This window comes from Sturnus vulgaris, unplaced genomic scaffold (assembly GCF_052056855.1).
Source record: "Sturnus vulgaris isolate bStuVul1 unplaced genomic scaffold, bStuVul1.hap1 Scaffold_155, whole genome shotgun sequence".
Lineage (NCBI taxonomy): Eukaryota > Metazoa > Chordata > Aves > Passeriformes > Sturnidae > Sturnus > Sturnus vulgaris.
In genome coordinates this window covers 2,909,916-2,925,514 of record NW_028276072.1, presented here as the reverse complement: position 1 = coordinate 2,925,514, position 15,599 = coordinate 2,909,916, and the positions used below count along the sequence as shown (strand labels likewise).

At 51.5% G+C, this 15,599-nt stretch overlaps 1 protein-coding gene across 1 annotated transcript; it reads left to right on the top strand.

Moving 5' to 3' along the window:
• The first annotated feature begins 2,490 nt into the window (after positions 1 to 2,490).
• On the top strand, positions 2,491 to 3,474 carry LOC148219346 (olfactory receptor 14J1-like). The gene has a single exon (XM_088157746.1). The coding sequence runs from the start codon at positions 2,491 to 2,493 to the stop codon at positions 3,421 to 3,423; it is 933 nt and encodes a 310-aa protein (XP_088013872.1). The 3' UTR covers positions 3,424 to 3,474.
• The last annotated feature ends 12,125 nt before the right edge of the window (positions 3,475 to 15,599 follow it).

Sequence of the window (15,599 nt, the reverse complement as noted above, 5' to 3'; positions counted from 1 at the left end):
TTGGTGTCAAAAGGGAAAGACTTGACATTTCTATGTCCTCACCTGTCATCTCTGCCTCGAATTTCCTGCTCTAACTGGAACCAGGGGACATTTTCTCAGTTGTGTCCCTCAGTGGGACCCATTGAAACTTCAAGAAACTTCAGCATTTTAATTTGAGTTCTTGAGAAGTTTTTGGAACATTCTCTCAGGGAATGATTATGATGTAAATATTTAATGAACCAAGAGATTCATTAAAGTCCTTGTGCTGTGTCTGTGCTGCTGAGCTGGGCCGGGCTCCTGGCACAGAGGCAGCTCCCAAGGTAAACCAAGAGAAGCTTCAAAAAGACATTTCTGCTGAGGAGCAGCTCCTCTGCCAGCCCAGCAGGGCTGAGGGCACTGCCTGCAGGCACTGAGGGCACAGGAGCCAGGCACAGACAGGCTCAAGGCACTCAGGACTGGGAAGACATTGAGCTGAGACTGCACTTGGGGAAACATATTCACAGCCCTGGACATGGTGAGTGTGTGGGTGCAGGGCAATGTCCCCTGTGCTCCTGGAGGGATCTCCTGGAGCCAGCACAGCCCACGGCCTGGGGCATGTGTCAGGAGGACTCTCCCAGTTTCAGGGATGGCTGCAGGGGCTGAAGCTGGGGCTGCAGCCAGGGCTGCCCAGGGCTGTCCTGCAGAGCCCTCAGGGCTCTTGGCCAGCCCAGGGCATTTGCCACCTGCCAGGTAAAGCTCTCAGCCTGCCCGGGAGCTCCTCATGCATGGTGGAGGGGAGCTGTGGGTGCAAGGAGTGAGTCCTGCCAGGACAGGTCCTGCTGCTGTGCAGAGGGTGCTGTGTGGGCCAGGGCTGCTCAGAGCTCCAGCTCATGCCCAGGTCATTTCTGAGGGGACTTTTCATTAGTTCATTCAGGGCAGGAGTTTCCTGCTTGTGCCTTTGGTTTCCTGAATCTGTGCTCCCACTTTTCCCAAGTTCAGCTTGGTGGGAATGGAAACTCAGCTGTGCAGGGTAGAGCAGGGGCTGAGGCTCTTAAACCATCACTCTGAGGATTCCTGGGCACCTCAGAAAGGGATCCATCCTCCAGATCCATCCAGCATCACCTTTCCATGGTGCCCAGGCTTGGGGGAGCTGTTCTTTAATCCCTGCACCCCCGAGCAGCTGCAGGGCAGAGCTGGCCCAGAGGCTGGGCTGGGCTCTGGCAGCTCTGGCAGGGAAGGAGCCCGGGGCCACAGGAACAGCCCAGGCTGGGACAGCTCAAGCAGCAGAGCCATGGGCAGGGAGGGAGGGAGGCAGTGCTGAGGGAAGCCCTGCTGCAGGGCAGATGTGACACCTGCCAGCCCTGCCCTGCAGGGCAGACACTGCCCTGAGCAGCACAGCTCTGGTGTCCCCTCCCAGTCAGCTCAGCCCTCAGCCCGGGGGCTCAGGGCCCTCAGTCCCCTCCTGGGCTGGCAGAGCAGCACCAGACATGAAGGGCATCTCTCCTGCCATGTGCCCATTCCCTGCTGACCAGGACCTGAGGGCCACTGTCCTGCCCTGGTGCTGCCTGGCAGGGGCTGGGCAGGGATGGACAGGGAAAGGATTTTCCTCAGGGTCAGCTCTCTCTCTCCTTGCCTTGCCCAGGTGCTCCTGGCATTGCTGAAGGTCTCTCTGGCAATGGCAGCTCCAGCTGCAGGCTCAGGCCCAGCCCTTGGGCTCCTCCTGTGCAGGCTGAGCACAGCAATGGGGTGTCCCAGCTCCCTGTGCCCCGGGGAGCTCAGGGCAGGGCAGGCTGGGAGGCTGGGAATGAGCTGAGTCTCCTCAAGCAGTGCCATGGACAGGACCCTTGGTGTGTCCTCAGGATGCCATCCAAGCTTTGAGCTGCCTCCAGGGGACACTGGGGGACAGGAGTGTCCTTGGCCAGGAGTGGGCCTGAGACTGTGAGAAGGGCTGAGCCAGGTTGCTCTGCTGTCCCTCTGCTCTCAGCTGTGTCAGGCTGATTTCAGGGGAACACAGTGACTGCCCTGGATCTCAGAAAGGGCAGCTGGGGACAGATGGAGTGACAGAGCAGCTCCCCTCACCCTTCACTGAGTTACAGCTCTTGCATTGCACAGTTCTCTCTGATCTCCCTGGGCACAGCAGGAATCCCTCTCAAACTGCCTTTGGCCATCACTGTTCCTTAGCCCTGGGACAGGAGATGCTGCCAAGCTCCTCTGCCTCAGGAGCAGATTGGCCTGATGAAATCCAGCCCCAGGACTGGCCCCTGTCCCTGTTCCCATGACCCCACTGCTGCAGAGCAGAGCTGACCCCTCAGTGTCCATAGACACGGCCCCTGCTCATCACGGCAACGGGGCCAGATCCCAGCAGAGCTCCAGGCATGAGGCTGAAGGAACGGATTTGACAAAAGGAAAATGGGGTGGCACAGAGCAGCAGGGGCAGGGCTGGGAGAAAGGGCTCGGACATTGCTCAGCAAAGTCTCCCCTGAATTATAACTGTGTCCTTCTTCAACAGGACTCCATGGCCACAGTGCAGAAATGTCCAACAGCAGCTCCATCAGCCACTTCCTCCTGCTGCCATTGGCAGACACGCGGCAGCTGCAGCTCCTGCACTTCTGCCTCTTCCTGGCCATCTCCCTGGCTGCCCTCCTGGCCAACGGCCTCATCATCAGCGCCGTAGCCTGCGGCCACCACCTGCACACCCCCATGTTCTTCTTCCTGCTCAACCTGGCCCTCAGCGACCTGGGCTCCATCTGCACCACTGTCCCCAAAGCCATGCACAATTCCCTCTGGAACACCAGACACATCTCCTATGAAGGATGTGCTTTACAAATGTTTTTCTTTCTGTTCTTCATCTCAGCAGAGTACTATCTCCTGACCATCATGTGCTACGACCGCTACGTGTCCATCTGCAAACCCCTGCACTACGGGACCCTCCTGGGCAGCAGAGCTTGTGCCCACATGGCAGCAGCTGCCTGGGCCAGTGCCTTTCTCAGTGCTCTGCTGAACACGGCCAATACATTTTCTGTGCCGCTGTGCAATGGAAATGCCCTTGGCCAGTTCTTCTGTGAAATCCCACATATCCTCAAGCTCTCCTGCTCACATTTCTACCTCAAGGAACTTGGGCTCATTTCTGTTAGTGCCTGTTTAGCACTATGTTGTTTTGTGTTCATTGTTTTCTCCTATGTGCAGATCTTCAGGGCTGTGCTGAGGATCCCTTCTGAGCAGGGACGGCACAAAGCCTTTTCCACCTGCCTCCCTCACCTGGCTGTTGTCTCCCTGTTTCTCAGCACTGCAGTGTTTGCCTGTCTGAAGCCCCCCTCCATCTCCTCCCCATCCCTGGATCTGGCAGTGTCAGTTCTGTACTCGGTGGTGCCTCCAACCCTGAACCCTCTCATCTACAGCCTGAGGAACCAGGAGCTCAAGGCTTCAGTGGGGAGAATGATGACTGAAAGATTTCAGAAACGTTAAATTACAGGCATATTTCCATAAATATCTTGCAATAAAAATAATTTCTGATTATTCTTTTTGTTTTGGTTCTGGCTTTTTCTTTTTTTCTGTGTTTTAGTTTTTTAATATTGTCCACAATGATGTGCTATTGTCCACAATGTGCTATTTCTCATTTTGGTTCTCTCGACCTCTGCTGTGACCCTAGACTCTTTTAATGGGGATTTGTGTTCTCGGGGGCTTTAGTGTACAAAAGATCTCCCAGCAAACTTTTCACTGGAGATGCCCCTTTTTTTCCTTTTCTGGAGCTGCAGAAGCAATGTCTATGTGGAGAGCTGGGGGCAGATGAATGCTGGCACAGCAGCTCTGATCCTGAAAGCCACACCATTCCTGATCCAGGCCAGGTGCCATTGGCCTTCTTGGCCACCTGGGCACACTGCTGGCTCCTGTCCAGCCTGCTGTCCGTCAGTGCCCCCAGGGCCATTTCTGCCTGGCTACTGTCCAGCCACCCTGTCCCCAGCCTGGAGCACTGCAGGGGTTGTTGTGGCCAAAGTGCAGGACATAGCACTTGGTCTTGTTAAACCTCACCTTGTTGGATTTGGGCCCTAGATCCAGCCTGTCCTGGTCCCTCTGCAGAGCTCTCCTGCCTTCCAGCAGATCCACACTCCCACCCAGCTTGGTGCCATCTGCACATTTGCTGATGGTACACTCAATGCCCTCATCCAGATCATCAATGCAGATATTGAAATCCACGCTGGCTGGCTCTGATCCCTCAGCCATCCTGTAGGTGCCCTGGGATGGCACTCAAGGTGATCTGTTCCATCACCTCACCAGGCACCCAGGTCAGGCTGACAGGCCTGCAGTTCCCCACATCCTCCTTCCAGCCCTTCTTGGGGATGGGCTCACATTGGCACCTCCAGTCCTCTGGCACCTCCCTGCTGAGCCAGCACTGATGAGAAATGATGGAGAGCAGCTTGGGGAGCTCATCCAGCAGCTCCCTCATCCCTTTAGGATGGATCCCATCTGTTCCCAGAGACACCTGTGAGCATCTGAGTGTCTCAGCAGGTCCCCAGCTGCTTCCTCCTGGATTACAGGGGGTCTGTTCTGCTCCCTGTCCCCATCTACCAGCTCAGGAGAACACTTGTCCTGAGGAGGACTTGTCTTGTTGTTGAAAAGTGAGGTGATGAAGGGGTTGAATACTTCAGCCTTTTCCTCATCTTTGGTAACCATATCCCCCCCCCCCCCCCCCCCCCAATAAGGAATGGAGATTTTCCTTGTCCCTCCTTTTGCCATTAATGCGTTTATAAAATCATTTTTGGTGTCTTTCACAGAAGCAGCTGGGTTAACTCCTAATTTGAGCTTTCACCTCTGATTTTCTTTCTGCATGACCTAACGACTTCTTTAAACATTTCCTGAGTTGCCTGCCCCTCTGTCCAAAGATAATGCACATTATTTTCTCCCTGAGTTCCTGGTAAAAGCTCCCTGCCTATCCAGGCCAGTTATTTTCCTCGCTAGCTCACTTCCTTCTGTGAGGAATGTGAGAGACAGGTTGCTTCTGTTCCTTCAAGATTCCTTTCTTGAAGTGTCTCCATTCTTCCTGGAATCCTTTAAGAGCTGTTTCCCATTAAAAATTCAGTTCAATTATCCCCAAATCTGCATTCTGAATAGGCCGAAGTCTGCTCTCTGTAGGTCCAGTGTAGAAGTTTTGTTGATGCCCCACCTGCTTTCACAGAATATTAAAAAACTGCATTATTTCATGGTCACTGTACCCCAAACAACCTCTGAGCACCACATCTCCCACCAGCCCTTCTCTGTTTGCAAACAGCAGGAGACAGAGCTTTCCTTGTGAGTGAGACAAGAAGGAATCTTGGTTTTAATCAAGGGCATATTATTTTTATTTTTCAGTTCAGAAAAGGGCTGACTTAAACATTCCTTAAGTGATCTTGATACTGAATGTCTCCTTAGGAGGTCTGGGCATGCAGAAGGATGAGCCCCTTACAGGCCAACCCTATTTGGACAACCTGCTCCTCACCCCCAGCCTCACCATGTCTGACATTGCCTAGCTGGCAATGGGGAATCTGGGGCCATTCGGTGTCTGGGCGGGCACCTGGGGGGCTCTAACGGGGCTCTCCGGGGCACGGGGGATGATGGGAGTTGTAGGCACAGGTATAATACGGTTCAATGGGGCCACGGAGCATCATGGGAGCTGTAGGAGCAGCTACAATGTCTCTCGGTGGGGCATGCTGCATGATGGGAGATGAAGTCATGGCTGCAATAGCACTATATGGGAACCACGGAGCATGATGGGAGCTGTAGTCCTGGAAGTGGCTCGGCCGGGGCGTTTGGGGGTCCGGGAAGGCACCTGGGGGACACTTTTGTGTCCGAGCCGAGACTTGAGGTGCTCAGGACGGAACGTGAACGGTTCGGGAGCACTTGGGGGGAGCTTGGGGAGCTCTAACCGTGCTCCTTAGGGCGCGGGGCACGGCAGGAGTTTTAGGTACAGAACTGTGTTATGAGGGACTCTGAGGCTGTGGAGGATTACAGGAGATGAATTCCCAGAAGTGACTGTAACAGGAATCTGTGGGGTTGGGAGCATTCAGGGGATCTGGGGACACTTTTAGGGGATCCCGAATGGGTGCTGAGGAGGCACTTCTGAATCCTGGAGGGTCTGGGGGACACTTAAGGGACATGTGGGGACGGACACCGGGGTTCTGTGGGGCACGGAGCACGAGAGGTGTTGTAGTCCCGGCTCCAATCGGGCTCTGTCAATCCCAGGATGTCCCAGGATGTCCCTGTGTTTTTAAGTGCAGCCCACAGTCCATCCCAGTCCACCCAGATTCCCCTCAGCACTTCCCATCTTCCCAGGTTGTCCCAGTGCTCCCCAGTGTTCCCAAGGAAACTTGAACTTCTCCCGGTTGCTGTGGCAGCCAAAGCCAGCAGTGGGGTCAGTGCAGTGTCCATGGCCACAGCCCCTGGCAGTGGCCCAGGGCAGGTTGGGATGATGATCCACCCTCAGAGCTGGCCCAGGGCAGCTCTGCAGTGGTTTTGGTGGAACCTTGGGCTGGCACACACCTGAGGAGTGTGTCTGTTTGCAGTGGGGAACATTAGGAGTTTTAGATTGCTTCAAAAATTAAAAAAATTCGAAAACCTCTCTTTGCCAGAGTTCCTGAGGAGAGACCCTGGATCAAAATCAATCACAGAATGCTGCAATCAGCTCTGCTCTAAAGAGAACAGTAATAAAATACACCCTTTAAAATAAGAATGGATATTTCTTAGAAGATCTTTGAAAGGTTTATCCATATCTGGAGTTGAAAACCTGCCTAATGAACTGTACCAGACCAGAGGGAAATCAAGGCAGAGCCATGGTTTGTCAGGACTTGCTTGATCCCAATGAGCCCCTTGGTGCATTTGGTGCTGCCTAGGAGTTCCAAATAATATTTTGGAAATATTGGCTCTCTCTCTGCAGCTCTGCCTTTGCCAGGAGCCCAGCCCAGCTCAGCAGCACAGACACAGCAGAAGGACTTTAATGACCCTCTCGGGGTTGGGGCTGAGTCCCTGAACATCAGTCCCTGAGTGAGAGTTGAAGAAACCTCTCAAGAATTCCAAGTCAGATTCAAACTGCAAAGTTTCTTTTACTTTTAGTGAGTCCCATTGATAAATGTGAAGGAGGTTTCCCATGGATTGAATTAGAGCAGGAAAAGAAAACTCTCAAGAATTCAAAGTCCAAAGTTTCCTGAAGTTCTAATGGGATCCACTGAGAGACATGACTGAGAAAGTGTTCCCTGGTGCAGGTTTGTTGTTTTTACATCATATTTTCAAAATGTTTGTTTATTGTTCATATTATATATTTTTAAAGTGTGGCCTTATTGATTTTATGTTGTAATTTTTGGTGGGGACTTTTTGTTTTTCCAAATGAAGCAGAGAGACAGGACTTCTGAGTTCCTTTAGAAAGTGTGATTTATTTTGTTTAATTTTCTATCCAGGTAGAAAGGGTAAATTTGTCTTAGAAGTGGTCGCAGCATGGCTTAGGAGTCACAAGACTTATGGTTACAAGGTCTTTTAAGGATTTATTAACCAATAAAACACTGTCAACAGAGATATTTCTGTATCTAATTTAATACTAAGGTATTTTGTTTCACAGACTCATTCCACAGAGTGAACTTTCTTAGCCAATTATATCCTCACACACAAACTTAGATTGCTGCACTCTACAACTTCTTGTTCCCTTTGTAAGTACCTTTATTTCTTCTAGATCTTAAATTCAAAAGCTAAACCTATCTCTACTTGTGTTTAGTTTTAAACTTTGGCTTACAGACATTGCATTTTGAATTCTAACACAGCAATGAATTGACTTTGCTCTGGGTGTTGCCTGCAGCCTCCATCAGCTCCAGCTGAGCTTTGGCTTTCCTAAACACATGAACACACACTCAGGGCAGATTTCTGAATTCCTCCTCTGTACCTTGTCCTCACTTTCACCTCCTGGTCGTTGTGCTGTGGCTCATGCCTGTCATTTGTCCCTGAGGCAGCACAGCCCCCCTGGCCAGCACAGGCCCCACATCCCCCCATCAGACACGGCACAGCACAGGGAGTGTTTTGGGTGGGCAAATGTTCCCCACCAGAGTGTCCACTCCACACCTCAGTGTCCAGTCCCAGCACCCACATCCCGTGCCAGGGATCACAGAGAGCCCTGCTCTGGGCTCTGCCAAGGGCTGGGTGAGGAGGGAGCCCAGGCAGGGCTGATGCTGCCCCTAGAGCAGTGCTGAAATCAGCAGGAGGAAGGAGATAAGCACAGAACAAATAGACCAAGAAACTGGGGTGAGTGTCCAGGCCTGGAAGTGACTAATGGAAGAGGCTGGAGGGATGCTCAAAACCCTGGGGTACCTTCTCACACTGGCCATGTCACCAAGGCCACAGACCAAGCTCCTCAGTGCTGCATCTCCCTGTCTGAGATCCCTGCCAGGGGACTGGCACAGCAGCACACACCTGCTGGAACGTGTCCTGGCCCTGCAGAGTCACACAGCTCAGCTGACAGGAGTGGGTTTTATCTCCTGGACACTCGCCATAATTCTTTGGGGCCTCAGAGTTTCACAATGCTCTCCTTGTTTCTGCAGTATCACAATGGCCCCTTGCTTCCATGAGGCCCTGCAGGGTCACAATGGCCCTTTGGTTCCCCACAGTGTCACAATGATCTCCATGATTCCATGGGGCCTTGCAATGCCACAATGGTCTCCATGGATCCACGGTGCCCTGCAGGATCACAACGGCCCTTGGGCTGCACCAGGCCCTGGAATGCAACAATGGCCTCTTGGTTCCACACAGCCCTGCTGCTTCACACCGGCCCCTTGGCACCATGCAGCCCAGCAGAGCCACAATGATGTCCTTGGTTCCACAGGGTATCCACAGTGTCACAATAATCCCTTGGGTCCATGGTGTCCCCACAACGTCACAATGGCTCTTTCATTTCAGAAGGCCCCAAAGTGTCACAATGGTCTCCATGGTTCCATGGGGCCCCACAGTTTCACCATGATCTCCACAGGAAGGAATCCATGAATCCCCCGTGTTTCATGGCCTCATGAACTGCAGCCACCAGAGGCCAAGGCCAGCCAGACCTGTCTGTCCTGGCAGCTTTTGTCTGGTAGAAACCCTTGCAGATAGGAATTCAGGAGGAAAAGCATCAATTTTGGCCATGAGTGCCTCTGGAAGAGGGATGGGTTTTTTTTCATAGGAAGGAGAGCATGGAGCCCCAGTGTTTGAATACAGATGAGACCCAGCCCTAAGGAAGCCAAGGGCAGCCAGAATGTTGGAAATGGCAGCTTTTGTTTGGCAGCAATCATGGATGTTGAGAATTTTGGAGAGGGAAATCTCATTTTGGCAATGGATGCCTGGATGAAAAGCATAGTTCTTTTCCATTTGAAGGAAAGCCCAGAGCGTCAGGCTTTTAGGGGCACATTACAAGAGACCCTCAATATGCCAAGGGCAGTTGGACCAGTAAGACCAAGCCAACCAGACCTGTTCCCTTGGATCCATGGGGCCCTGCAGTGTCACAGTGGCTGTGTTATATTGGATCCTTGGCTCCATGAGGCCCAGCTGTGTCACACTGGCTACTTGTTTCCATGGGGTTCCACATCATCACAATGGTCCCTTGTTTCCCTGAGCCCTTGCAGTGTCACAGGGGTCTCCTTGGTGCCACAGTATCCCAATGGACCCTTGGTTCCCTGGAGACTCACAGTGTCAGAACGGTCTCCTTGGTTCCACAAGGTTCTGCAGAGCTCCTTGATTCAACGAGGCCTCAAAGTGTCATCATGGCCTCCAGGATTCTATGAGGCCCCACAGTGTCACAATAGACCTTTGGTTCCATGGGGCCACAAAGTGTCACAATAGTCTCCATGATTCCATGAGATCCCAAAGTATCACTATGGTCCCATGGTACCATGGAGCCCCACAGTATCACTATGAATTCTTTGGTTTCATAAGGCCCTGAAATGCCACAATGGTCCCTTTGTTTCACAAAGCCTCAAATTGTAAAAATGGCCTCCATGGTTTCACGAGGCCATGCTGTGACACAATGGAGCCTTGGTTCCATGGTGTCCCATAGTGTCACAATGGTCTCCTTGGTTTTGCAGTGTCAGAATGCCCCCTTGGTCCCTTGGAGCTCACAGTGTCACTCTTGTGCCCTTGTTTCCATGAGGCCCTGCAGTGCCACAATGGTCCTTTGGTTCTATGTGGCCTCAAAGTGCCATCATGGCCTCCTTGGTTCCATGACACCCTGTAGTGTAACAATGATCTCCTTGGTTCCACAGTGTCAGAATGGCCCCTTTGTCCCATGGAGCCCCACACTGTTACTGTGGTCCCCTTGATTCCATGAGGCCCTGCCGTGCTACAATGGCCCCAATGGCTACAATGGTCTACAGGGAGACTCTCTACAACCACCTGAACAGAGGTTTCAGTCAGGTGGGGGTCGGTCTCCTCTCCCAGGCAAGACGTGACAGAATGAGAAGACACAGTCTGAAGATGAGCCAGGGGTAGTTTAGGTTTGACATCAGGAGAAAAATTCTTCACTGAAAGAGTGATTGGGCAGTGGCATCTTCTGCCCAGGGAAGTGGCGGTCCCTGGCAGCAAAAAAAAAGTCTGTAAGTGGCACTCAGAGCCATGGTTTAGTTTTTGAGGTGATGTTAGGTCACAGGTTGGATTTGAAGGTTTCACATGTCTTTTCCAACCTCATTCATTCTGTGATTCTGTTTCATAATTGTCTCCATTGTTCCATGAGGCCCTGCAATGTCACAATGGACCTTTTGTTCCATGAGTCCCCACAGTGTAATAACAAACCCTTGGTGCCAAGAGGTTTCTCAGTGTCACAATGGCCCCTTGGTCACAATGGACTTCTGGTTCCTTGAGCTTTCATACTCTCAGCAACATTTCTACAATGTCACCATGGACCATTTGTTCCATGAGGTTCTGTAGTATAACATGGTCACCTTGGTTCTGTGAGGCTCTGCAGTGTCACAATGAACTCCTTGGATCTGGGAGGTTCTGCAGTGTCACAATGCACCCATGGTTGTAGGAGCTTCCACAGCGCCACCATGGCCTCCTTGGATCTGCAGTAGAACAAGGGACCATTGGTTCCATGTGGCTCCACTCTTTTAAAATGGATTTTTACTCTGAAACCTCTCATATTGTCAAAAGGCCCCTTTGTTCCTTGAGGTTCCATAGTGTCACAGTTGACTCCTTGGTTCTGTGAGGCCCCACTGTCACCAAATCACCAAAACATCAGAATAAGACAGTTTTAACAGTAATTTGGTTCTAGAAAGGGCATAATTTCTTTCAGACGTCAGGTCCAATGTGGAATAACTGCTAAACTTATGTAGACACATGATTCTACAAGTGTGTTGCATATATTCATTGACTACATGTGTATTACAATTTACCCATTTCCATAAAACCCACCCTAAGTTACCAGGTTGTGTCCTTGTTTTTTCTATCACTCCACCTTTGAGCCAGATATTTTCTTATTCTCTTCAAACCATCCTGGCTGGGAAATCAGCCCCTGCATGCCTTGTTCCTGTGCTAAAAATTCACAGGCAGAGTAAAAATGGAATGAACTCTTTTTGGTGTCAAGGCCAAGGCTTTGTGTGTCCAGGCAGAGGCAGGCAGGAGGCAGAGCTGTCAGCAAAGGAAGGGGCCAGCGAGGTGGGGCAGCCGGGGGATGACGACAGCCTGCAGGGACAGAGGCGCAGGGCATGGACACCGTAGGACAGCCTGGGCTGCAGAGGGCACAGGGATGGGCAGCAGCTGAAAGGCCCTGACACAGCCAACTCCTGCAGCACTTGGGCCATGCAGGCTGGCCCTGGGCCTGAGGCCAGCAGGGGACAAGTGAGCCTTGCTGTGCTGGGGCCTCATTGCCTCCTTGTCCCTGCTCAGCAGCCTGGCAGGGGCCACCCCATGGTGCTGCCCTTGGCATTGCACATGGCCAGAGCCCAGTGGCCCGGGAAGAGCCCTGAGCAATGAGGGAGGGACAGGATCTGCCTTGCCAGGGGCTGGGGCTCAGCCCTTGGCCCTTTGCATTCCTGAAACACATCCAGGTTTGCTCAGCATCAGAGACACCTTTCCCTTGTTTGTCCCCACCTGTCATCAGTGCCTCCAGGAAACTGGATACACTTTCTCCTGAGTCGTGTCCTTCAGTGGCACCCATTAAAACTTCAAGAAATTTGGAGTTTGAATCTGACTTTGAGTCTTTGACAAGTTTCTTTGTGCACACTCTGAGGGACAGAGTCTGATGTAAACAGCAAAAGCCTTGAGAGGGTGTCATGGTTTTGATTTGGCAATTTAAATATACTCATTTTCTGTTGTGAGACAGAACCAGGACCAGAAGCAAGGCAGGCTTAAAACTTAAAAGGGTATAAAAAGAAATTTATTAACTACACAAAGAAGAGAAAAAAACAAACAAATTCAGAATAAGATTTTCACACCACTCCTTCCTTCCCTTTCCCAACCCTCATAACAACAAAACAAAATACAAAAAAACTACTTCAGTCAGTTCTGAACTTAAATAGTCCTTTTTTCAGTTGACTTCAGAGATAGAAGCTTCCTCTTGTCAAGCCATAGGGATTTTTTTCCACAAGACGGAAGAAAATAATCCTCTCGTCCTTTCATTTTCATGATTTGCATCCACCTGAGAACCTGCAACGTTACACTCCTCCCAACTCCACAGCCTTCCCAGAGCTGTGCTTGTGGGCCATGTCGGATTCATGGGGCATTACTTTTAAGAATGAAATGTTCCAAAGCAAAGATTCTCTTCATCTCTTTTCTCTCTGTTCATGCTTCATCCTCGGACAGCCGAGATCCCCTTCTTTCCTTGGGGCAAAGATTCTCAACACAAGTACTTTAGTCAAATGATGTATCAAATTGAACACTACAAACCCCCACGTCTTTTTTACTCCATGGTTTATAGGAATTGTCAGTGCGATATCAGTCCATCCCTACAACTTCACAAAAGGATTTTCAGCCAACTTTCACAGTATCTTCTCATTCTCCATCCATCTAAAAAACTTAGGTCTTCCTTCACTGACTTCAGGGTATCTCCTTTTCCCCCTCTCATATTCAAAGGAAAGCTGGAGATTTTGCAAATCTTATCTGAGCACAAAGAGTTAAAGTTTGACACAAAAACTGCAAGAGTTGGGCCAGGCCTAGGCCTGTGGGGTGAGGAGTGGCTGAAATTTTAATCAGCTTTTCTGGGGTTTAACTGCAGCACCCACACTGCCCATGGTCACCCCTGCTCCCCAGACAGGGCCCAGCTGCCTCCCCCCCAGGCTGTGCAGGGGCTGGCTGGGCCTGGCCCCCCTGAATCTGCTCCAAGTCAGCAGCAGGAGCCAGGGCCCCCCCAGACTGCGGGCCCATGAAGGAGGAAGCTGGGCTGAGGTCTTATCAATGAGCCTTTCCTCCCCCCAGCCATCGGGTCCCTTGGTTCACAAACGGAGGCCAGGTGGCCTCCCGGGTCCCACCCTTAGGGGAGGGAGCCCGGGCAGAGCTGGTGTTACCTGACCAGTCACTGGAAATCAAAGAGAGTTTTTCTCCTGGGTAACCTCCTTCAAAATGTGTGTTCACGGAGCAAACTAACTTTGTCTAATTGGCTGTTGAGGCTGTCAATAACTAAACCAGCCCTCAATGGTCCCAATCAACCCACAGAGGAAACCCCCATAAAGAGAACTTCTCTCTGAGTTTCTTCTTCCCAGTTGAACCCAGCACACAATGGAATCTTGGTCCCATGAGGTTCTGTAGTGTCACAATGGTCTCCTTGGTTCTGGACTGTTACAATGGAGCCTTGGCTCCATGAGCTTGTGTGGAGTCACCATGGCCCCATGGGATCTGCACTGCCACAATGGACAATTGGTTCCATGGCACCCTGCTGTGTCACAATAAACCTTTAGTACCATGAGATTCTGGAGTGTCACAATGGTCTCCCTGGCTCAATGAGGCCTTGGAGTATCACAATGGCTGCTTGGTTCCATGAGCTTCCATAGTGTCACAATGGTCTCCTTGTTTCTGCAGTGTCATAATGGACCCTTGGTTCCACAAGGTTTCTAAATGTCACAGGTCTCCTTGGTTCCATGTGGCCCTGCTGTGTCACCACAGCCCCTTGGTTCCAGGAGTTTCTGTGCTGTCAACAATGGTTCCTTTGTTCCAATGAGACACCGCTGTGTCACACTGGACCCTGGCTTCCATGAAGTTCTTCAGTGTCACAGTGGCCCCTTGGATCCATGAGGTCCCACAGTGTCACCATGGTCTCCTTGGATCCGCATTGTCACCATGGACCATTGGTTCCATGTGATATTGATGTGTCACCATGGTCTGCTGGGTTCCATGATTCCCCTCAGTGTCACAATGGAGCCTTGTTTCTGTGAAGATCCAAACTGTCACAATTGTCTCCTTAGTTCCATGAGGATGCAAAAGCTTTGAATAAACTGAGCAACACCTGCCTAACACACCTGGACTGTCTGCATTCAAAAGAGGGATTGAAAGGTAAGAATGGCAGCAGCAGCTTCCATCTGCAACAGAGATCCAGAGAAAAGACAGAGACAGGGAATTCAGGTGAAAGACTCTGAGAATTCTGCTTGAAGAGATCATTTCTGATCACAGAGTCCCTTGTAGAAAGGTGACAACATTGCAGGTAGCCTGGACTGAGCATGTCGTTCCTGAGAGGCGTTTGTTGTTTGGGAAATCTCTTTAGGCTTTTCCATTCTTTCCTTACAAACAGGAAAACTGCTCTTGGGCCTGTGTGCAGGCAGAGCCCTGAGGAGAGCAGGTGGGACATGGTGCAATGGGCTGGGACACCCATCTGCAGAGCTCAGGGGACAAGGTTCTGCTGCAGGACACAGGGATGTCAGTCCCAGGTGGGCGATGTCAGACATGGTGAGGTTGGGGGTGAGGAGCAGGTTGTCCAAACAGGGTCAGCCTGCAAGGGGCTCATTCTTCTGCATGCCCAGACCTCCTAAGGAGACATTCATCATCAGCATCACCTGGGGAATGCTTTTATCCTCTCTTCTCTGAAATGAAAACTAAAAAAATACTCACTTGACTAAAGAAGAAAAGTAATGAGGTGCACTTTGAAATCTTCCTCCTTAACAGAACTCTAAACTGACTGCAATCAGCTGCACAAGGCCTGGAGACTTGAAGACAATTGAAGGAAGACAAAGAGTTCCTAAGGGCTTTCTGTATTTGATCAGCCCCATGGTGGATTTGGGGCTGAGTCCAGGACCCTGAGGCACTGAGACAAGGTTGGAGAAGCTGCTCAAGGAATCAGAAGCAAAACTCCAAGTCCCTTGGAGCATCAGTGGCCCCACTGAGGGCAGGGAGTGCCAAAGGCTCCCCAGGGACTGGTGAGAGCAGATCCTTGAGGGCAGGATTGCAGGAGCCCGAGGCTGTGAGCAGGGAACTGCAATGCTGAGCAAGGCCTGGGCTGGGTGGAGGAAGCAGAAAGGCCAAGGCCTGAGCCCAGGCCTGGCCCAGCAGGGCCTGTCCCTCACGGGGGGCTCGGGGCTGTTCCTGGGGCAGTGGGATGGCAGGGGCAGCAAGGACAAATGTCATCAAGCTGCAAGCCCTGCCAGCCTCCTGAGGGAGGGCCGAGGCAGAAGCAAAGTGCCCCCCCTGCCAGGAAAGTTCCTTCTGTGGGGCTGCAGAGGCCCTGCCCGAGCCCAGGGCACAAA

Excerpts from the sequence above, each read along its gene's own strand:
- LOC148219346 (XM_088157746.1), top strand. The coding sequence starts at position 2,491 with ATGTCCAACAGCAGCTCCATCAGCCACTTCCTCCTGCTGCCATTGGCA.